Source organism: Tyto alba, unplaced genomic scaffold (genome assembly GCF_018691265.1).
Source record: "Tyto alba isolate M040663 unplaced genomic scaffold, T.alba_DEE_v4.0 Super-Scaffold_19, whole genome shotgun sequence".
Taxonomy (NCBI): domain Eukaryota; kingdom Metazoa; phylum Chordata; class Aves; order Strigiformes; family Tytonidae; genus Tyto; species Tyto alba.
Window position 1 is genome coordinate 2,911,192 of NW_024881281.1, and position 18,601 is coordinate 2,929,792.

The 18,601-nt window shown below is 36.4% G+C and overlaps 1 protein-coding gene across 4 annotated transcripts in view; it reads right to left on the reverse strand.

Annotated features, from left to right (window-relative positions):
- The window catches only part of USP32 (ubiquitin specific peptidase 32), an 80,988-nt gene that overhangs the window by 15,408 nt on the left and 46,979 nt on the right, over window positions 1–18,601 (reverse strand). For 2 of the 4 annotated variants that reach the window (XM_042791484.1, XM_033004777.2), the window contains 12 exons: window positions 18,060–18,167; window positions 17,173–17,288; window positions 16,713–16,775; window positions 14,799–14,882; window positions 11,990–12,051; window positions 11,766–11,868; window positions 9,770–9,962; window positions 8,415–8,590; window positions 7,531–7,671; window positions 4,133–4,292; window positions 1,686–1,840; window positions 873–954 (listed from right to left, as the gene is read on the reverse strand). In XM_042791484.1, the coding sequence (XP_042647418.1) occupies window positions 873–954; window positions 1,686–1,840; window positions 4,133–4,292; window positions 7,531–7,671; window positions 8,415–8,590; window positions 9,770–9,962; window positions 11,766–11,868; window positions 11,990–12,051; window positions 14,799–14,882; window positions 16,713–16,775; window positions 17,173–17,288; window positions 18,060–18,167 (1,443 nt within the window). The remainder of the gene's footprint in view (window positions 1–872; window positions 955–1,685; window positions 1,841–4,132; window positions 4,293–7,530; window positions 7,672–8,414; window positions 8,591–9,769; window positions 9,963–11,765; window positions 11,869–11,989; window positions 12,052–14,798; window positions 14,883–16,712; window positions 16,776–17,172; window positions 17,289–18,059; window positions 18,168–18,601) is intronic. The other 2 variants (XM_042791486.1, XM_042791485.1) reach the window with 2 other exon arrangements.

An 18,601-nucleotide genomic window follows, 5' to 3' on the forward strand; every position in this document is an offset into this window, starting at 1 on the left:
TCTAGCACACCGGCCTCGGCTACAACATAAAGCTACGCTAAGTGAAACTTGTACAGAAACAATGCAAGAACCAGATTTCTACACAGCCTCTGTGATGTAAGGACAACAGTAGAGTGCATTAAGTATGTACACTTCTGTTTCTCATATTAAAAAATTAGCCAGAAAGGTCAAACTAGTTGACAACTCCGCTGATCAGTGCACCCTGACACCTTTGACAAAGGCTTAACGTGTTTGTGACTGACAGCACTGCCTAGCAAAGCAGCACATGGCAGGAGGATGAGACACGATAGACAAACTGAAGCAAGAAAGGTGGAGATTGCTTATGACGCCTTTTCATCACAAGAGTCAGTCAAACAGTCAAGTCCAAAGGCGTTAGCTTCTCTCCAGATGGGAAAATAACAGCAGCTTGTAATGAAAAAATCTTAGAAATGAACCTGACCTAGACTGGAACATGCAGCTTTCTTCACCTTTTGCTTTGTGAGTAAAAATGTGTTCATGCAAATATCATAACCTGAACTCTTGTAAAAACAGTGAAAGAAAAATGAGATAACGGAAAAGCCTCAGATGCCTCACATCAGTTTTACTATATCTCTGGTATTTTAGTGATTACTGTAGGGGCAGGGGATTATTTGAAGCTTTGGTATTTCTTCCTATATTTCTTTCAATACATACATATATAGAGACAGACGTCTATTTACACATGATCTTTCTTCTCAAAACAATTCCAAAAATAACATATTTGGGCAGCAGGCCTCTTGCGTAGTTTGGGCAATTACAGAACTGGGTACTACACATAATTTATTAACCATATATACACTCACATAAAACTATTAATTTTTAGTATGTACACCAATTATAGGCCCTTTCTATACCTTCTATTACTAAATGCTGCTCATCTTGGATTTTAAGATACTCCAGTCTGTGATCTTCATCATCCAGTAAAGTAAGATAGTTCTGCAGGAGAAAAAATACTCCATATAGTTATTACTTCTAGATTTAAAATCCTCTGAGGATATTTTTATCTCAAAGTAATGAAATTAAAACAGTATTAACAATTTCTTCACAAAAATGAGAGCACCAGTTTCCTACCTAAGTTAATTAAACACAGTAGTTCACTAATCTCCAGAAGCATCTAGTTCAATGTTTTAATTTTATGTGGTAGTTCTTTAGAATGAGAGAATTACATGCACTTGATGATTTGTAGAGATACATTCTGCTTGTTCATTGTGATTTCTTCACATACACATTTGAAAAAGATCCTGGATGGCTGCTGACTTCTGTTCCAACAGAAGTCTACAGTATCATGCGCGTCAAAGAAAGAATGCGTTTTGATTTCCATTTGAAAGTTTCTATGAAACTTCCTATTAAGCCTTTTAATAGGTCAACCAATTGCCAACTTTTAAATATATCACGGGATAATTAAATCTTTATCAGGCTACTAGAAAAACAAAAGATAACTTTCTGGGTCATCAACAGCAAAATCTAAATTTCACTGCTTGGAGTACACAAAAAACTCTAGAAGACAAGTAACAAGAGTTTTCCAACCTGGGCAGGTAAACTAAGGAAAACTCAAGTCCATTACTTTTTATTTAACCTGTGCATGTGTATGGAACAGTTTCTAGAAAAAGAATAAGGACACACAATATCCAACAGCTGATTAAAAAAAACCAAAAGACCGACATTACCTCACTATTGTATAACCAGAGGCGCATATCTTCTTCTTTTATACGTAGCCTTTGGGAGAGATATTCATGTATCTCTTTAATTGTCTGCATTCGACTAAAGCAGCCGGTGTAAGCCAACACTCTTTTTAAAGGAGCATTCGGTGAAGGTACATTCCCTGGATTCACAATCATAAGAAAAGGGCGAAAGATAATGTATGTACAAATAGGGCAACTGAAATCACATCAACACCAGCTTATACACTACACATAGCAGAAGTACTTTTTGTGAAAAAGTAGTACACAGTTCTACTGCTTCTGTTTATGGATAAAATGCTGAGTTAGACCGAAAGCTAGTTGTTACTAACCCCCTGGGACCACAAACTTCCTATGACAAAGCAGTTAAATTTATCTCCCTTCTTACCAAAACCCATTAGAGAATTGCTCCCCTAAGACTCTCATAGGAAACAAATAATTTAAAAGAAGTTTTAAAAGACTGAACTATTCTTTTTTTTCTCTTAAAGACCAAGTATCTGAGACAATGGTAGTTTTCAAAATACAGGACTTCAAAATTTCCTGAGAATTTTCTTTCTGAGAGAACACTGTAAGTAAAAAATAAGGTCCAGAAAAATCAGTCTGACTGTTCTTGGAAGTAGCATGACTTTGCTTCAACTCTTCTGTGGAGATGAATGCTGATCTGTGCAGATGAAATCAGGCTGGCAGTTTCACAATAGAAGTATTCTTAACTAAATTCGTCAAAACACATTCTGTGAAGATGACTAGGATTTTCACCAGGGTTTCTCAACAATCTCATGTTTGCAACACAAATTAATGCCATCAGCTGAGATTGTTGCTCTTTTCTATAATACGAGCACATCTTTAAATAACACTTTTGCTCAAGAGATGAGACCAACTTCACATGCTTTATTTTTTGCATTTCTTCAGTTTAAACTTAGGAAGTTCCCCACTCCTTACAGACAGGTCTGTAACGTATTCACAAAAAACATTTATTATACAGTCAAACCCAACTGGGCAACTGCATTACTTAAGCAACCAGAGAAGTGACATTGTTCTACTTTCACTGTCAAAAGCAAATAAAATAAATAGTATCATATGAAAAGATGCAGTATTACATGTAATTTGACAAGAGAGTAAAACTATACAGTAATCATAAGTCAGCAAAGCATCAGTTTTGCTTCAGCATACCAAGCAAAGTACTAAATTTTTCTAAAGAAAACAAAAAAGCATTTTCTGAGATTAGCGATCAGAGGATTAGTTGTAAGATTACAGCAAGAAAGCATCTTCAAAAACTTTAAAAGATTAATAACTGATTGGACAAATAAATTAGTGCAGAGCAAAATAATTCCAAATCAAGATCAAATTTGGCATATGAGAAGATTCTCTTTATTTGAATTTGGGCATTTTAGGATGACCAAACAAAGCAGTTTCCATTTTATTAGGTCAAGTAGGAAAAATGAATTTGGGTAGCAGGCAGTTTCTGTAGCGGAACTTGATCAAGCAGGCAGCTGCTATCTACATGTTAAATTTTAGATTCTACCAAAGCAGTGAAAAACTGAGCATCTGCACGAGATTTTTAAACACAGGCTACCTACTAGCAAGGCTAAAGGATTTAATTTTCAGTAGTCAGGTGAGCCCATTTCTGGACATAGGTTACCACGGATGCATATGCATATCTGTGTGTAACCAAAGGCGCATGCGCGTGAACATCAGGGATTTCTTCAAACCTACTGTGCGAGGCACGTACGCAACTGTGCGTACAAACCGGGAGCGGGCAACAAACCCTGCCACACTTTTCAGCTGAAATCTGAAGCTGCAATCTAGAGATTATTCTTACAGCCCATTACTTGTGCAATCTTTTGGTGATCATTACCACCACAATTACGGTACATATATTTTAGTTGGATGTTTACACTTTCTACTGAATTGTCTCTCTGAACTGCATGAAATAACAGTCTTCATATTCCATTAATTCAGTCGCTTTCTAAAGAGTATTAAAAAATCTGGGGCATGAAAGCCTGGCTGCCCAAGTAACTCGGAGCCAGTTGGCTGAACAATGATTTCATTTATTATGCCACCGGACTATCAGATACACCCCCACACACCAATGCACAGATGCATTTATTCTCTGGCTACAAAATTAGCTACCAACAGGACTAATCAGCTCTGCCCTTCTCCGCTGTTTAGTTTATGCAGTGCTCATTTCTCACTTTCAACTCACCAATCTATTTGCAGCAACTACGCGACTTAACTGACTTCCCTGAACATGCTCCCTCATGCCTCTTCCTTTCAAGAGAAGACAGGAGGAAAGCCTTGAAATCTTTACCAAATGCTGATTGTGCCTTACAGTTGATTAGCTGGTGCACAAGCACAGTGGCAGCAAGCTTCTAGAGCTGTGGGTCTCGCTTTCTTAGAAACTGCGCACTTGTATTCTTGCTGCATTCTTAAGTTACCTCTAGGTAAATGCTGAGGAAACATTCTCAGGCTCATCATACCCATATTCACCCAGATGTTTGACTGCTGCGTTCGAGTGGCAGGCTGCTGTCTCAGGAAGAGCAGATAGCGAGGAAATAACTCTAGTTCAGGCACATTTGTTTTGCTGTTTTTGATCACCTAGTAAAAGACATTTAAAACACATTTTAGAGACTGCTGTTCCAAACGTGTAGGAAATCCCTAGAGGAACAGGAAGCAATGATTAAAGCAGATGATTAAAAAAATAAACTATGTTTTACTAGGAGACGAGAAATCTTCTGAACTTCTTAGGGGGTCTTAGGCAAATATCCACAGGAACAATTTACTGATTTCTAAGCACTTTCTGAAGCTTATTAGTTGCAGATTGTCAAAAGCAAACACCTTATTTAGCGGAGCACAGCTTCTCATACAACCCTAAGGAAAGAACATATTTATAATTCCTGAAATAATGTGAACGTACAATGAGCCTCATTAATTCTACTCAGTGTACACTTCAACATAAAAGTTTCATAACTGTTGAAAAAGCTCACACAGACTAAGACATTTGTTCTGAACTTTTTGAACTATAGGACTGAATTAAAACCTTTATATTGTAAGAACAGACTGCAATTTACTTTTGCTGTGTTTTGATATGTTGACAGAAAAAGCTGAAATTACCCCAGAACACGTCTTGCAGCTTTTCAGTCACTATTTCTAAAGATTTTGCTATCTAGATCCGCCCAAACATAGGCATACATAAATGGCAGGAACGTTCACTATTTTTGTGACCATGTGAAGCAGGAGAAAGCACTCAGCTTAAGCTGTGAGAAGCAATATAATGCACTGACGTGCCGCAGTATTAAACTTCAGTTATAACAAAAACAATAGTGATGACATTTTCTGGCAAGAAACAACAGAATAGTCCCTGCTGCAGGGTGGGAGACTGGGACTGGAAGTGCCTGTATTTATGGTTGCAGGTAATCAAATGCTCTTCAAGAATTCAAGTGTTCAGATAACTGTGTGTCAAAATATTTCTTAATTATGGACTGAGAAGCTACAGTTTATACAAACAGTATTTATATTTTTTTTTGCAGACAGGATACCCAAACTAAAATTCTCATTCTGAACAGAAGCCTCTTTCCTAAAGACCCTACTGCAAAAATCTGAAGCACATGAGTTTGTATATAAAGAGATGTGGCCTTTTCTGGATCACGAAAGGTGTTTGTTTCCATGGAGAATGTGTGGGAGGAGGGTAACAGAAGCCAGTGATTTTTCACTGTAAAATAATTGTCAGTACTACAGCTAACAGACCAAATCATCAAAAATCGTACAGCTACATTTGCTCCCACTTCTGACACTGAATATTTGTGACACCAACCAGCTAATCCCTACTGCTACCACCAAAAAATTTCCCTTATTTTCTTTTTTAAAGTGTAGCTCCTGTAAGAGACTACCTGACAGAGAATAAATCAACCACTACATGGAATAAATGTACTCAACAGAAATTGAAGAAAGTTTCCAATGTTTCTAAGAGTGAACAAACCAAATAACTTCAAATTTTCTTGTCTCTAACATCAGCCTACATTTTACAAATTCATATTAGTAATTCAAGGCATGCCAGCTTTAGTTCCAAGTGATTATGACCTGCTAACTGTTTTGTAATATTACACACAGAGAAACAGAGAGATAGATCAATAATTTGTGAGTAAATCATATGATTCAACAATAGCTATTGATATATAATTGCTGCTTCCCTTTCAGAAATACTGTTGCTGTTTTAACTGCAACCAAAAAAAAAAAAAATCTCATTGGGATAACACAGTCTAATTTTTAGTCCACTTAGTGAATTCCACTTAATATCTAGCATTTTCACATTTGAAAATTATATTCTACAATACATTCTGCATTGTGCCCAAAATTTTTAACTGAAGACATTACAGCCTTTAATATAGAAAATACTATTGTTAGTTACAAAAAGTCAATTTCAGTTCAACTTTATTTTTTTAACAAAACTTTTATGCAAACAAGTACAAATACCACCTTATCTTTGATAGATTCTTGCTAATTAGCTCATTTTATTACAAGGCTTTAAGTGGCTACAGGCAATTAAATAATTGTTGATATCAAAATGCAGTATTACCGATTTGTAAATACATTTTTTATTATGCAATGGAAACACTTATGTTAATTGTAAAACTATTTCAGTTTTACTGTGATGCACTGGCTTTTCTTCTTACTGTCAAATGCAAGAAATGTGAAAATTAACTATATATTAATTATTTGCTGACAGATGAGTATTCCAAAAGTTTGTGCTGAAGAATGAGACGACCAACATTTGCCTTGCCAGTGAGAGTTTTAATTACTGATTAGAAAAAATAAAGGCAATTGTCATAATACTAGAATAAAAATGACACAAAAGAACTGTTTATTTTGAATATATCATCTGCTCAAAATAACAACTGATATTCACACGGCCATGGTACATAATACCTGCAACAAAAATCCAACCTGAAGAATTAAAACAAGAAGGGCCTGACTGGATGAGCATATCGGGTGAGATTACTGGGTCTCTGCTTAACCAGGAGCATCCCGATGCAGCCTCAGACAGTAGACACCAACTCAGTTTTAGCATCTACTTCTTGAGGAATTGCTTATGACAAAAGCTTTATTGAAAAGCCTTTGACTAGAAGCTGAACAGCTTCACCAGTCTATGCAGTACTCAAAAGCTGATATGCTCACAGTAAATACTTTTTAGGAATATTTACTCCTGTAGCTGGCAGCTACAGCTCAGAAGTGCTTCTGAGAAACCGTTTTGAATAGTCTTTGCCTGTTTTCTTCACTGGGATCACCTACTGCTATCTGCTTTTTAGATCTTCACCAAATCTTATGCATTGTGTTTTCTATGGCACTGAACTTGAAGGACAGCAACTGTTATCTTCTCCCCACTTCATGGAATTGTAAGAGAGAAGAAATGTATTTTCAAAGCTGCAGGTGCCCCGGTTTTGATTTTACTGGTTTTGCAGGCCAGTTGAAAAATTATCTTAGCTTATAAAGATGAGTGTTTTGATGCCAAGTCTTTTAAACTGATCTCAAATCTACTTTTGTCTGCTTTAGTAATCATGATCAGCTGAGCAGGACTTCTGCCTTGTTGCGCTATCTCCTGGGGTTTGTGCTGCAAACCTCCTGATAAATGGCCACAAATTCCTAGCCATGTCCCTTTCTGAGACTGCTTTTTCCCAGCTTGCTCCTCAAAACTTTTCTTTTAGACTTTTCTTTGGATGAAGTGGGAGATGGCCATAAAAGATTACCTTATGCAAGTGGCAAAAGCTTGGACTCGTTAGATTGTTTATATGATCTTGGTGGTTATGACAAGTAAGCAACATCTATAATCACAACTTACCGGCCTGGGTAAGGACAGATTTGCTCCATACCAATGGTAAAGTGCTCTCCAAACTGGTTCTGGCACCATTATGTAGTCCTTTCCTTCAATCAACTGTGGAGATCGTTTTAATCTTCCACCCTCCATTGTCAATGATGCAGCCTTTAAACGAAGGGATTTGGTTAAATCTCAAGTGGAAAAAATAGTATACAACGCTTTTAGTTCATGAACACAGAATACTTCTTCATTTTTAAGAAAATTTTAAGCAGCAATTAGCAACTGCTTTTCACACTGAAAGATGGTATTTAAATGTGACAATAATTGATGCTCTAGTTTCTCTATTTACTATTTCTCTAAAAGGCTGTCCAGTACACACTTCGTGACACATTTCTCTCTTGTGTCACTTACTCCAACAACTTCAGATACTGCAGAGAAACCCAACCTGTGCTCATCATCGATGGTGCTGGTCTCTGTTTTAGCTTTTGTTTGCATGAATAATGGCAATACTGTCAGCTTTGTTTTACTATGTAGTTAACGATTTTCTGGTTTTATGCAACAGGAACGAACTCTTCTATTTAGGTTGAAAACACCGAAGTGTATAATTAATAAAATATTTTACATTTAATGCTGGAAATTGTGTTTTCAGACGTTTTATTTGTAAGTTTTAAGAACATTTTAAACGTTTCTCTTCTCACAAAACAATCAATAGTAGCCTCAGAAGCAGAACACAATTTTTTCCTCTTAAAAGGAGTAAGAAACCCACATTTTGTTATATGACAAAGCAGTACTAATTTAGAATTAAGCCACTAGCTGAAAAAAAAAAAAAAAAAAAACACATAAAAAGCTCTGATAAAAGTAAGCTAAAAGATATTTTTCCTATATTCACATGACTCAGATGCATTTACCTTCACTGGTTCTTGTGTTACTAGGGGTTGGTTATCAATAGCTCCCGGTTTCTGCGGATTAAGCTGTAGCAAAGTATTCCCATTGGTTCCAAGGAAACACTGGTTATTATTGTCCGAAGTATTGTGCTGCCTAGCGAAACATACATCAGACCCTGGTGTGCCAGGGTAAAGAGTATCTGTAACAGAATGCAAGGGGAAAAAAAGTCTGCTTCAGTTCATGACTCCATAAACAAGTGCGTTAAATTCTTGTATCCTTTTTTTGTTTGGTTTTAAAAAATGTTGTTGAAGTTTCCTACCCTTCATACTTCAGTAAAATAAGCAACTCCTCTAAACTACAGAGTGACAAATACACTATTACTCTCAGAAAAGGTAAAGAAGTAGATATTTGACATCCAAATACCAAAGCAGATGCTTACACAAATACTGCTTTGAAAACAGCCTAACTAGGTTTGCGTGAGCAAATGTATTTAACGTTTATTGTCATCTGGATGTTTGAATAACAAACTCTTGAAAATCTTATATATAAAACTGAATATATAAGCAGTAATGCCTTGTTTTTATTTTTTCTCCCTGAAAAGGCAATTTTTTTTATTCTTATCAAACCTCCTTTGGTTATGCAGAACACTAAATCTAGATTTCAGGCTAAAAAAAAGAAGAAAGAATGTTTAACCTGAAACTTGTCTCTCCTTCCTGCCTTTCCTCTATCTTCCCCACCTCCATCCCAAAAATGACCACAGGAATTTATCTACTTTAAACTGAAGTTACAATTTTAAGATACAGATTTTAAAATATCAGATAAAACATTGAGCTGTCTTAATAGAAAAAAACCCAACATCTCAAATTCTTACAAGAACTGACTGAAAATCATCACTAAAATCTCTTCTTCTTTCATAAAGATGGATCCTAGAATCTGTGCAAACTGATTTAAATCACATGCCGTGTAAAACTATAACTATTTTTTTCTGCTTCTTTCCTCTTTGTAGTATCTGAGGTCATCTCATTGCAGGACATAATACAATACCAACTAGGTATGAGCTAGAAACAACTTAATGTGAAGCAGGGTGAAAAAAAAAAAAAAAATCCACTCAGAAAATAAATGATAGGACAAAAACTATCTTGAAAACAATTCTGGAAACTAATCATAGCATAAAAGATGAATTTCTGTTTAAACAAGATTGCTTCTTGTTTATCCAGCACAGGCTAAAAAATCCTAGCAATTCACTGGTGTCCACATGTAGGCCACTTCTGCAATCTAAACTGTGCTATCTTTTCATCCGGAGGAATCCATGCAGTATGGAGTTTTCTCAAAACCTGTTCCACATTAAACCTCCAAGGAAATAAGATGTTATGCTTACTGCTGCTAGTAGTCTCTGAGGCTTCTGATGCAGTAGAAATATTATCTGAAAACTTTTCTTCTGTTGCACTGAAGTAATTAAGACCTCCCATTTTGTCTTCTCCCTGTTCTGAAGTACTGGCTGCAGCAGCTACGAGTGAATTCTTACCTCCACTCAAGACAGATGAAGGCTCTATCACAACAGGGTTTGCATCCTAAAATTGGTAGACAAGTAGAAAAGTTAATTATAAGCCAGTATCAGAGACGTTTAGCATCAGCCAAACCAAACACCAAATTTCACAGCTACATGACCACTTCTGCATATCACAACGAGCTTTATAGAACAGAAATACTCTCTACACCTACTGATGAAAAATCTGCAGAAGCAGTCAAAACTGTTAAATCAATCAAATGAACCCTCCTGCACAATACAAAAACCGTGGAACACAAGAATTATTTTCTCTATCTAGATACATAAGGAGACAACCATTTTAGACAGCTATAATTACAGTCTAAATATCTGAAGATATGTCTTCGTTGAACTTCATATGGTTAAATGAGAACAGCAAGCACAAGAACAGAAGCTTTTTCCTCAACCTGCAACATTTTTGTCTTGCCTAACTTTGTTTTGAAACAAAGTTCCTTTGTTTTCTTTGAAGAAACAGCATTGCACAGGCAATGTGGCTCACACTTAGACAAGCTAAAGGTGAAAAAAAGCATTTGCATCCCCCTAAAAGCAGAAGTTGCCTGCTCAGTACCAGCAAGATATAAGAAGAATCCCACCTAACTTACGGCACCCAGTCACAGGATAAATGAGACAACATCATCAATAAATGAGAAAACAGAAGAAAAAGGGCATTAACTGAGCCTTGGAGAGGAAAAAAGAAAACCCATGCAACGAACATCAGTGTAACAACACTGGGAAAAAGGGATGTTTCCTGTTTTATGTTGCCCCCTATTTATCACAACACTAAACATAGTATCTTGTCAAGTAACAAAACTGCAGTAAAGCTAAAAGTAGAAAAATAAGACTAAAATGTACATTGGAATTACAGTAATAATTTTTAGAGTTTCATGGAAATTCTGAATGTTCTCTTTGCTCAAGCGGTAGACAGAGTGACTAATGGCTTTGTGCTATTATGCAAAGGATTAGGTATGAAATCATGTGCACATCTGAGTACTTGTACTATGACAAGGATCAAATTACCTAGTATTTCAGGCATTTAAGCCAACATTTATCCAATTCACTGTGCACATAGAATAACTAATTATATGGTTAGTTAATGCATACATTGCAGTTTTTAAAATATTTTTAGTTATTTGTATCTATAAAAAACCTCAAATACTTATATGATTACTTATGACTATATAAAACTCTTTTGAGAAATAATTCATTTCACTTGTGTAATTTGCAAAGAATATTTACCTCCACCTCAGTGAAGTTTTATTCAATGTAATGTTATTAAATATGCTTTCTTTTTAAATTTCATAGTCATGCTTTAACTTGAGTATTTTAGTTGGAGAGCATTAAAGAACATCCTGTAACTATAAGGTTTTAGTAGGACTCCTTTGATCACCACCAGGTACTGGACTACTTTTCATCATTGCCTCTAAATCAAATTATACCAATTCCCTCCTTTATTTTCCCAGAAAAAGCACAGCGTGCATTTGTGGTCTGAGAGAAGTCAAAACCAAAACAAGCAGCTTTATTACCAAATGGATCAAAAGACTTAGAGGGAAGTACTATTGTGGAAGTATGTTTTTATTCAAAAAATATTTTGACATGCGGGAGTGATGAAACCAAGTACAGAAAGAGATGACAGTTTAATTAAATTATAGTGAAAAGCGCTCCATGTGACAATGATTCAGCAAAACAATTATTTTCCGCTAAGAGACAGGAGATGCTTAATTTCAAGCATTATTGGTTCAGCAGTCATTTGCTCCACGCTCCTTTTTCATCAACACATTCACAATTACAAAGGAATCACTTATTCAATATACGTTGTTGTTATACTTACGTATTTGACATATTCTTTCCACTGGTGCCACCATGGCATTGCAATAAGAAACCAGTTGTGCCCTGGCTGAAGGCCATACCTGCTTTCTCTTTCTAACCAGCCTCTGCACATAAAGAATGAACAACGTGAAGTATTAGTTGAAACAGGGAAATTACAGTCCTTTTTTTGACAGTATTAACAGGCGATTCTGAAACCCATTTAAAGATTCTGAGCAAAATACGCACCTAATAATCTGTCCTTCCTCTTCTGGGGTGGCAGGTCGTAGCCCCAAAACTATATGACACACCTGGAAAAATAGAGTAATTCTTATCAAAAACTACACCACTATGAAGCAAGCATTAGGTAAATGAACAAAAAAGAACAACTGTAATGCGACTTTTCAAAAAATTCTTTTTCATTATGTAGCAAGATTACCTAAACTTGAACAAATCACTAAAAAAAGAAGTATTTTGAGCTACGAGATTCACAACCTGTTCCCACTGTTAAGATAAAGATACCAACAATGTCAAATGCCCCAAGACAAATTAAGGTGAACAGAGAATTAATTTTCATTATTTTCAGGTCTGAAGCACACACTATGACAGATCATAGTAACAGACATGGATCAGATATACAAAAAGTTAAGATGTCTATATGTACTGGAGGGAGGGAGTGAGGAATTGGGAGAATGTAAGCTGTTCGAAGAGGTTAAGCTAAAGGCTAAAAAAAAAAAAAAATAGAAAGGGGAAAAATGGGGAGAAGTGGTTCTCTAAGGGACTGAAAAGAAAACAAGCACATGAAAAGACGAAGGGAGAAGTTTAAAGCAGTCCAATCAACCAGCCACCACTGAAAACGCACTCAAAATTGCAGACCATTGTCTGATACTATTTTTTTCTTCTTTTTTTTTTTTTTTTTTCCCCCTTTGGAAACAAACGCAGAAGAAAAAGGCACCATCCCTTAGATGGCTGCTCGATTTGGGTGGGGTTTTATTCCGAGTACAAGACAGCAGTCCCAGATGGCTCATATTTTACTCCTCTCTTCCCAGTACAGCCGCCCCGGGCAGGCCTGCACCGCGGTGGGGCTGGTCTCTCCCAGCCGCTCCCCGGCCGCAGGGCACCGGCCGGGAGCCACGCGCGGAGGGGAACAGACCCTGCGGGAGTCTTTGTTCCCCCGTGTGGGGAGGAGGGTCAGCTGCCTCCTCTCCCAGACGGTTTTCAAATCGGTTGCTACTCATAACATGATTTATAGTCTTCCTTATGTCTCTTTTGAGGCTATCAATTTGCATCTCAGCTGGAGATTTCTAATGACTGGTGAGATATCTTATTTAAATTTATGTAACAGTGTGAGAGACCATCTCACATTCTGAATAAAACAAAGGCCATTAGCTGCTGAGAAGCGACAGATTTTCCAGCACACACAACACAGCTGGCTCTGATGTTTCCTTCTAAACTCATGCAGCACTGTGCTAGTATCAGATCCTTCACAGAAACTAACCCCACCGCAAACAAACCAATTTGTTGACAAGCTTTCCGAGGCGCTCCACTCAGACTACTTAGCTTTTCTGCCTGCAGATGAGACACACAAGCTCATGACAGTTCAAATGCCCGGACAAATCAATGGCAGACTCTGTCCTGTGCGGGCACGCTGTGGAGCCTGCAGCATGAGATGAGGGTGCCTCGTGATAAAGTTATCAAAGGAAATAGAAAGAAATATCTAAAATGAAAACGTAGCAACTCTATCAGGAGGAAAATAGTGTAAATGAAACCTTCAACAAGCAGTGTGTAAAAATGGTGATGTGTAATCATCATTAAGACAAATTTATTAACTGTTCATTCATTCTACCTCAGTATTGCATAGATATTTGTTAGTTCATCAGTATTAAATTATGACAGGATATTTGATGCTAGATAGTCCAAAAATAAAGACAGCCCTTCTTGAGAAGGTGGCGATGTAAGCAAAACCTGATGCAATTTGAGAGAAAACTTGTAGAACTTTCTGATTTTATTCTTTTTGGCTGTGATGTCGCTGGTGGTCTCAGAATACTCTCACTCAGTCACCCTGAAGTTCTTGGGAAAGTATAGCTTAAAATACAATTCATAAAGTAGTCTAGGATCATAAATAGGAGAATCAGTAGTATGCTTTTCAGGTAGCCTCTCACAACAATTATTTATCTTTCTTAAAAACCACACAGCTTCTCCCTGATTAAGTATTTTTCTGCTACAACCCGACCCTGTAACTGATTAAGCTTCACTGGTAAGATGAGAACAGAGCCCACTGGTTCTCCTTGGCCCTCCCTGGAAGAACAAAGAGTGTCATATGGGGCTGGAGGTGAATACTAAATTAGGACAAATTTTCAAGGCTCCATTATTATTATTTATACTCAAAGTATCAATCTCTATGGAAAATGGGTAAGGAACAAACTGCAGTGAATGAAAATACCGTTAAAGGGTTATTTTTTGCACAAAGTGAGCCAGAGCTAAAATATGACTGTTTTAAGGATTTATAAAAATTCAATTCAAGCTCAATTAAAAACAAATTCAGTACACTTTTAATCCTCAGCTTCTGCAACACAATAGTGATATGATAGCAGAGTTTTCAAGGACTGCTTCATTAAGAAAGCAATGAAAGGTTCTTTAGACGGCTTTAACAGAAAATGTAAAGGGAAAGTGGCTGTAAAGAGTTAGTAATACTTTTTCTCATTTCCTGTGTCACTGTCTTGGCAAAGATTTGCAAGAACAACTGTTTAAGAACACAGCCTTTTTCTAATGGAAAATATAACTGCTGATACACTTGAAATTTCTTTTCATTTTATAAACAGTACACCACGTTCATTTTAACAAATTATGCTTTAGGCATCTCCATACACTGAAAAGAATAATAATCAAGTAGAGAATCATTCCATCAAGGTAGTGCACAATTGCAAAACCACATAACTTACTGCAACAGACAAAACTGTAAGTTTGTTGGCACAAATGTGGATGTTACACTCTGTGGTTGTGCAAAAAGTTCAGGAGTTAATCAAAATTTTCAAGTTTAAATTTCCTGCAAACATACCTGAAAAAGTAGATTTAAAAATTCATTGGCAAGTGCACTCTTCACACTCCATATCTGGTAGTCCTCCAGTGTGAGGTGTCCAAGCTTAAAGGGAGGAGAAGGAAAGAGGAAGAAAAAAATTTCAAATCATTAACCTACTTCTATTAACATGCTCATTAAATATGTCATACAAGGCATGACAAAGCCAGTGATTTGATAAAAATTAGCATCCACCACTCTGATAATAAAATTTGATCCAATGAAAGAAGAGAAATCCAGTTTTAGCATAACATATATAACCTAGAGAACCTAAAAGCTTTGAGAGTACAGAGGACGAACGTGTAACCTTTGCTCTGCTCTCCATCACTCAGATTTAGTACTCGTGCTCAGCTGCAGCAGTCATACTTTCTAAAACCACGAAACCAGCAGAAGCAGTATGTGACTGGTCAGGACAACCACTCTGTAGGAAACAAAACCGACACGACCCAAGACTTTGATCATCCAAATAAGCTCTGCACATCAAGGTACTTGCATCCATTCAGAAACCCACCATCTTCCTCTGTGGGTTGGGAAAAATTGTTTTGGATCATCAAGTCCTTATGATCTTACCTTACAGCACAAGTCCTGTTAATTCTTAACCACTTGCAGAGTTACAGTAGCGTAACACTGACTAAAGTCAGAGGACCTTCTGATTTTCAACAATTCAGTGATAGGATCAGTCTGAATTTTTTGTACTGCAATATAATTCATAGCCATTTTTACAGCAGTGGCAGTTACTCTGCCTCTTCTTACAGGCCATTTTCTCCAGAGTTCACACAGGTCAAAGCTAACATATGAAAAGAGGTTAAAGTAATTTATGTAATTGCTGCACCATCAGCTCTTTCCAGCACTACATTCAACTGAGCCTACTTTTTTAACTCTTTGTGGAAATGAGACTGCTATACACTTGCTTATAAGCTACCCTTTCTAAAAAGGCAAACAATAAAAACCTCGAAGGATGAAAGAAAGAGTTCACTGAAGCTGTATTTCCTAGTGCTTTGGTACTGAAAGAATTATAATAAAATATTTGCCCACCACTTTGTTGGAGTACAAGCAGGCAAGACAACTATTCAAATGAGTAATTAAACATTTCTAAACATTCTTTACAGGCTTTCTTAAATTATTTATAGTTTCCTGACACTCTTCCTAATTAGTGAAGCAAAGGATGAAATAAAGGAAACAACTTCCCCTATATTGTTTGCAGATGATAGTGTCTATCTTGAAAAAACAATAACATATTTAAAGATTTACAGTTAACTACAAAACACAACATAAACAACTAAAACTTTTTGCTGTGTGTCACAACAGTCATGACAGATGCCTCCATGGCTTCACACACACTTAGCTCTGAAACCATATTGTTGTATATAGCTCACTGGCTGTATATAATACTATTGCAAACAAAGTAGTTTGATAATGATAATGCCTAAGTTACTACTGAATTAATACAGTTCTGTTCCAGCACAGGAAGATAATGTGTCTTTACATAGCATTAAATATGATACACTAATGCACTACCCCTTTTTTCATAAGATCATTTTTACCACGAAACAAAAGAACAGTCTCTCCAGAACAAAACTCAAGCATCATATTTAAAGCTGGTACTAATTATGCACAGCAGAGCCTTGCAAACAGTATATGCTTCAAATTAATTTCATCTGGTTGTGTATTTTTGGTTTAGTTTCATATATAAAAATGGCTTATAAAATTCAAACATGCTCTTTCTCCCACAGAACAATGTGGAAAGTTCTCATGGAAAACTGACATTTCTTGAAAGAGATTCTTCTATTGACACATCTCAGCTTTAAAGAAAGACATAATTTTACTTTCCTTCTTATTAGTAAACTGAAGATACTAGGATATAAAAATGACAAGGAAAGAACAGCAAATTCCTACCTTTGTGGTATCATGCATATTCAAAATATCTTCTACAATTTCAGACAAATCCATGTCCAATTCCTTAACAAACAAAAGGATTAGAAAATAGAGTTAAGTTCTCACAGCACTCTCTGGAGCTGCATGTGTTCAGAATAAAAATATAATTATAAGACGTGTTGATGATACCTCTATGTAATTCACAACTGCGTGCTTCCAGACAGCTGTACTTTGGTATCTAAGGTTTCTTTATAGGAAAGAGCATACGTTACACTCAAACCACTTTGCTTTAGTTCATGGCCAGTCAAAGTTATGTAAGGTAAGTTACACCCAGTTATCAATACTCCTCAGCTAAGATAGTTCAAGGAAGCCTGTATTTCACTGAAACCCTGTTCAAACAACATTCACATTCCCACTTTTGAAGGATGAGTTTAAGAAACAGATGCAAATGAATTAAAAAAAAAAAACAAATGTAACTTACAGATATTTTATCAGTACGGTTATCTTTCCAGACCTCTAAAAGTGCAACCACCATTTCTTTAAGTTCAGTGCGAGACAACACACCATCCCGGTCAATGTCAAAAACCTTGAAGCAAACTGGAAAAAAAAAAAAAAAAATTACTTTCCTATGTCAGAACTACTCAACAACTTTTTTTTTTTTTCCTTGCAGAATGTAAGTCTGCACAGTCACAAGAACATGATTTAGTGCTGACAGTTTTGATGAGGCAAGATGCATGTGTTGTAGTGAGGAAATGGAGCAGCTGTGTTTCATAAACTGAAATCTAGATTCCTGCAATTCTGTGCTGTGTTTTCTGATGTGACATAGCAGGGAACATATGTGCATCCAGAAATTTCCAGTGAATGATGGTTTTTAAGTTGCAGCACCATGGCTTTGGAAAAGTATGGAACAAAGGTATTTCAAAACATAAGAACCTCGCAGGGAATCAGTTGAAAGCTGGACAGTAAACAAGGCAGAACATGCTATTTACCACAAGTCAAAGAGGACAGTCATTTTATATTATATATAATGAATAGGTAAGTGTTTGTACTTTCTATATTGAGATACACACTTCTGCATCATAATGCAGAACACTGCAAAATAACTGCTGAAATATATTTTCTTTGCCAAACAGGCTGGTAATTTATATGAAGCTATGGATAAGCTATAAAATATACAGAATTAAGTTTAATCATCCTTTATAAAAGGAAGTGTTGATATTTAAAATTCCTTAACTTCTAAAGTCTGTCACCTTTTACAGATGCATACTTGTTCAGCAGAAAAAAATTCTGAAAAGATGGAAACAACTACACTTCATTGCTCAAACTGTAAAACTCTAAAATTAATAGATTAACATTTTGCATACTTACACTTCTGTCTTTCCGCCAAGGGTCCCCTGCAACACGCTGAGAGCCCACAGGAAATTTCTTTAAAGTCTATGTGATTGTCTCGGTTTTCATCAAAAGCATTAAACAACCCTGCAAATCACAAATTCATCTCCTGTTACAGCATCTGGCTGAAACAGCTGACAATCATACTTAGCATTTACACGAAGGGTTAATGGTTAACATTTGCAAGGAGAAGTACAAACACTTATGATGATAACTAATTCTTACTAAGCATAATAAAGATAATTAAGCACTACTAAGACCATTTTAAAGGTGAATTAGATCACTCATGTATGGCTAGACAACACTGGGGGGAGGGGGGATGAGGAGGGAATCAAGAATTCTGAACAGCCGCCTGATTCTCACGCTTTCCTTGTAACGCCTGATTTATAGAGTGTACATCTAAGCCAGTATGGTCAGGACAAGCATTTTCTCAAAAGCTAAAGGACAAAATAATAAAGGTACTCAGACGCCAAATGCTTTGGCTTTTCCAAAGTGCCTGATAGAAACTCCTTTGAAAACCA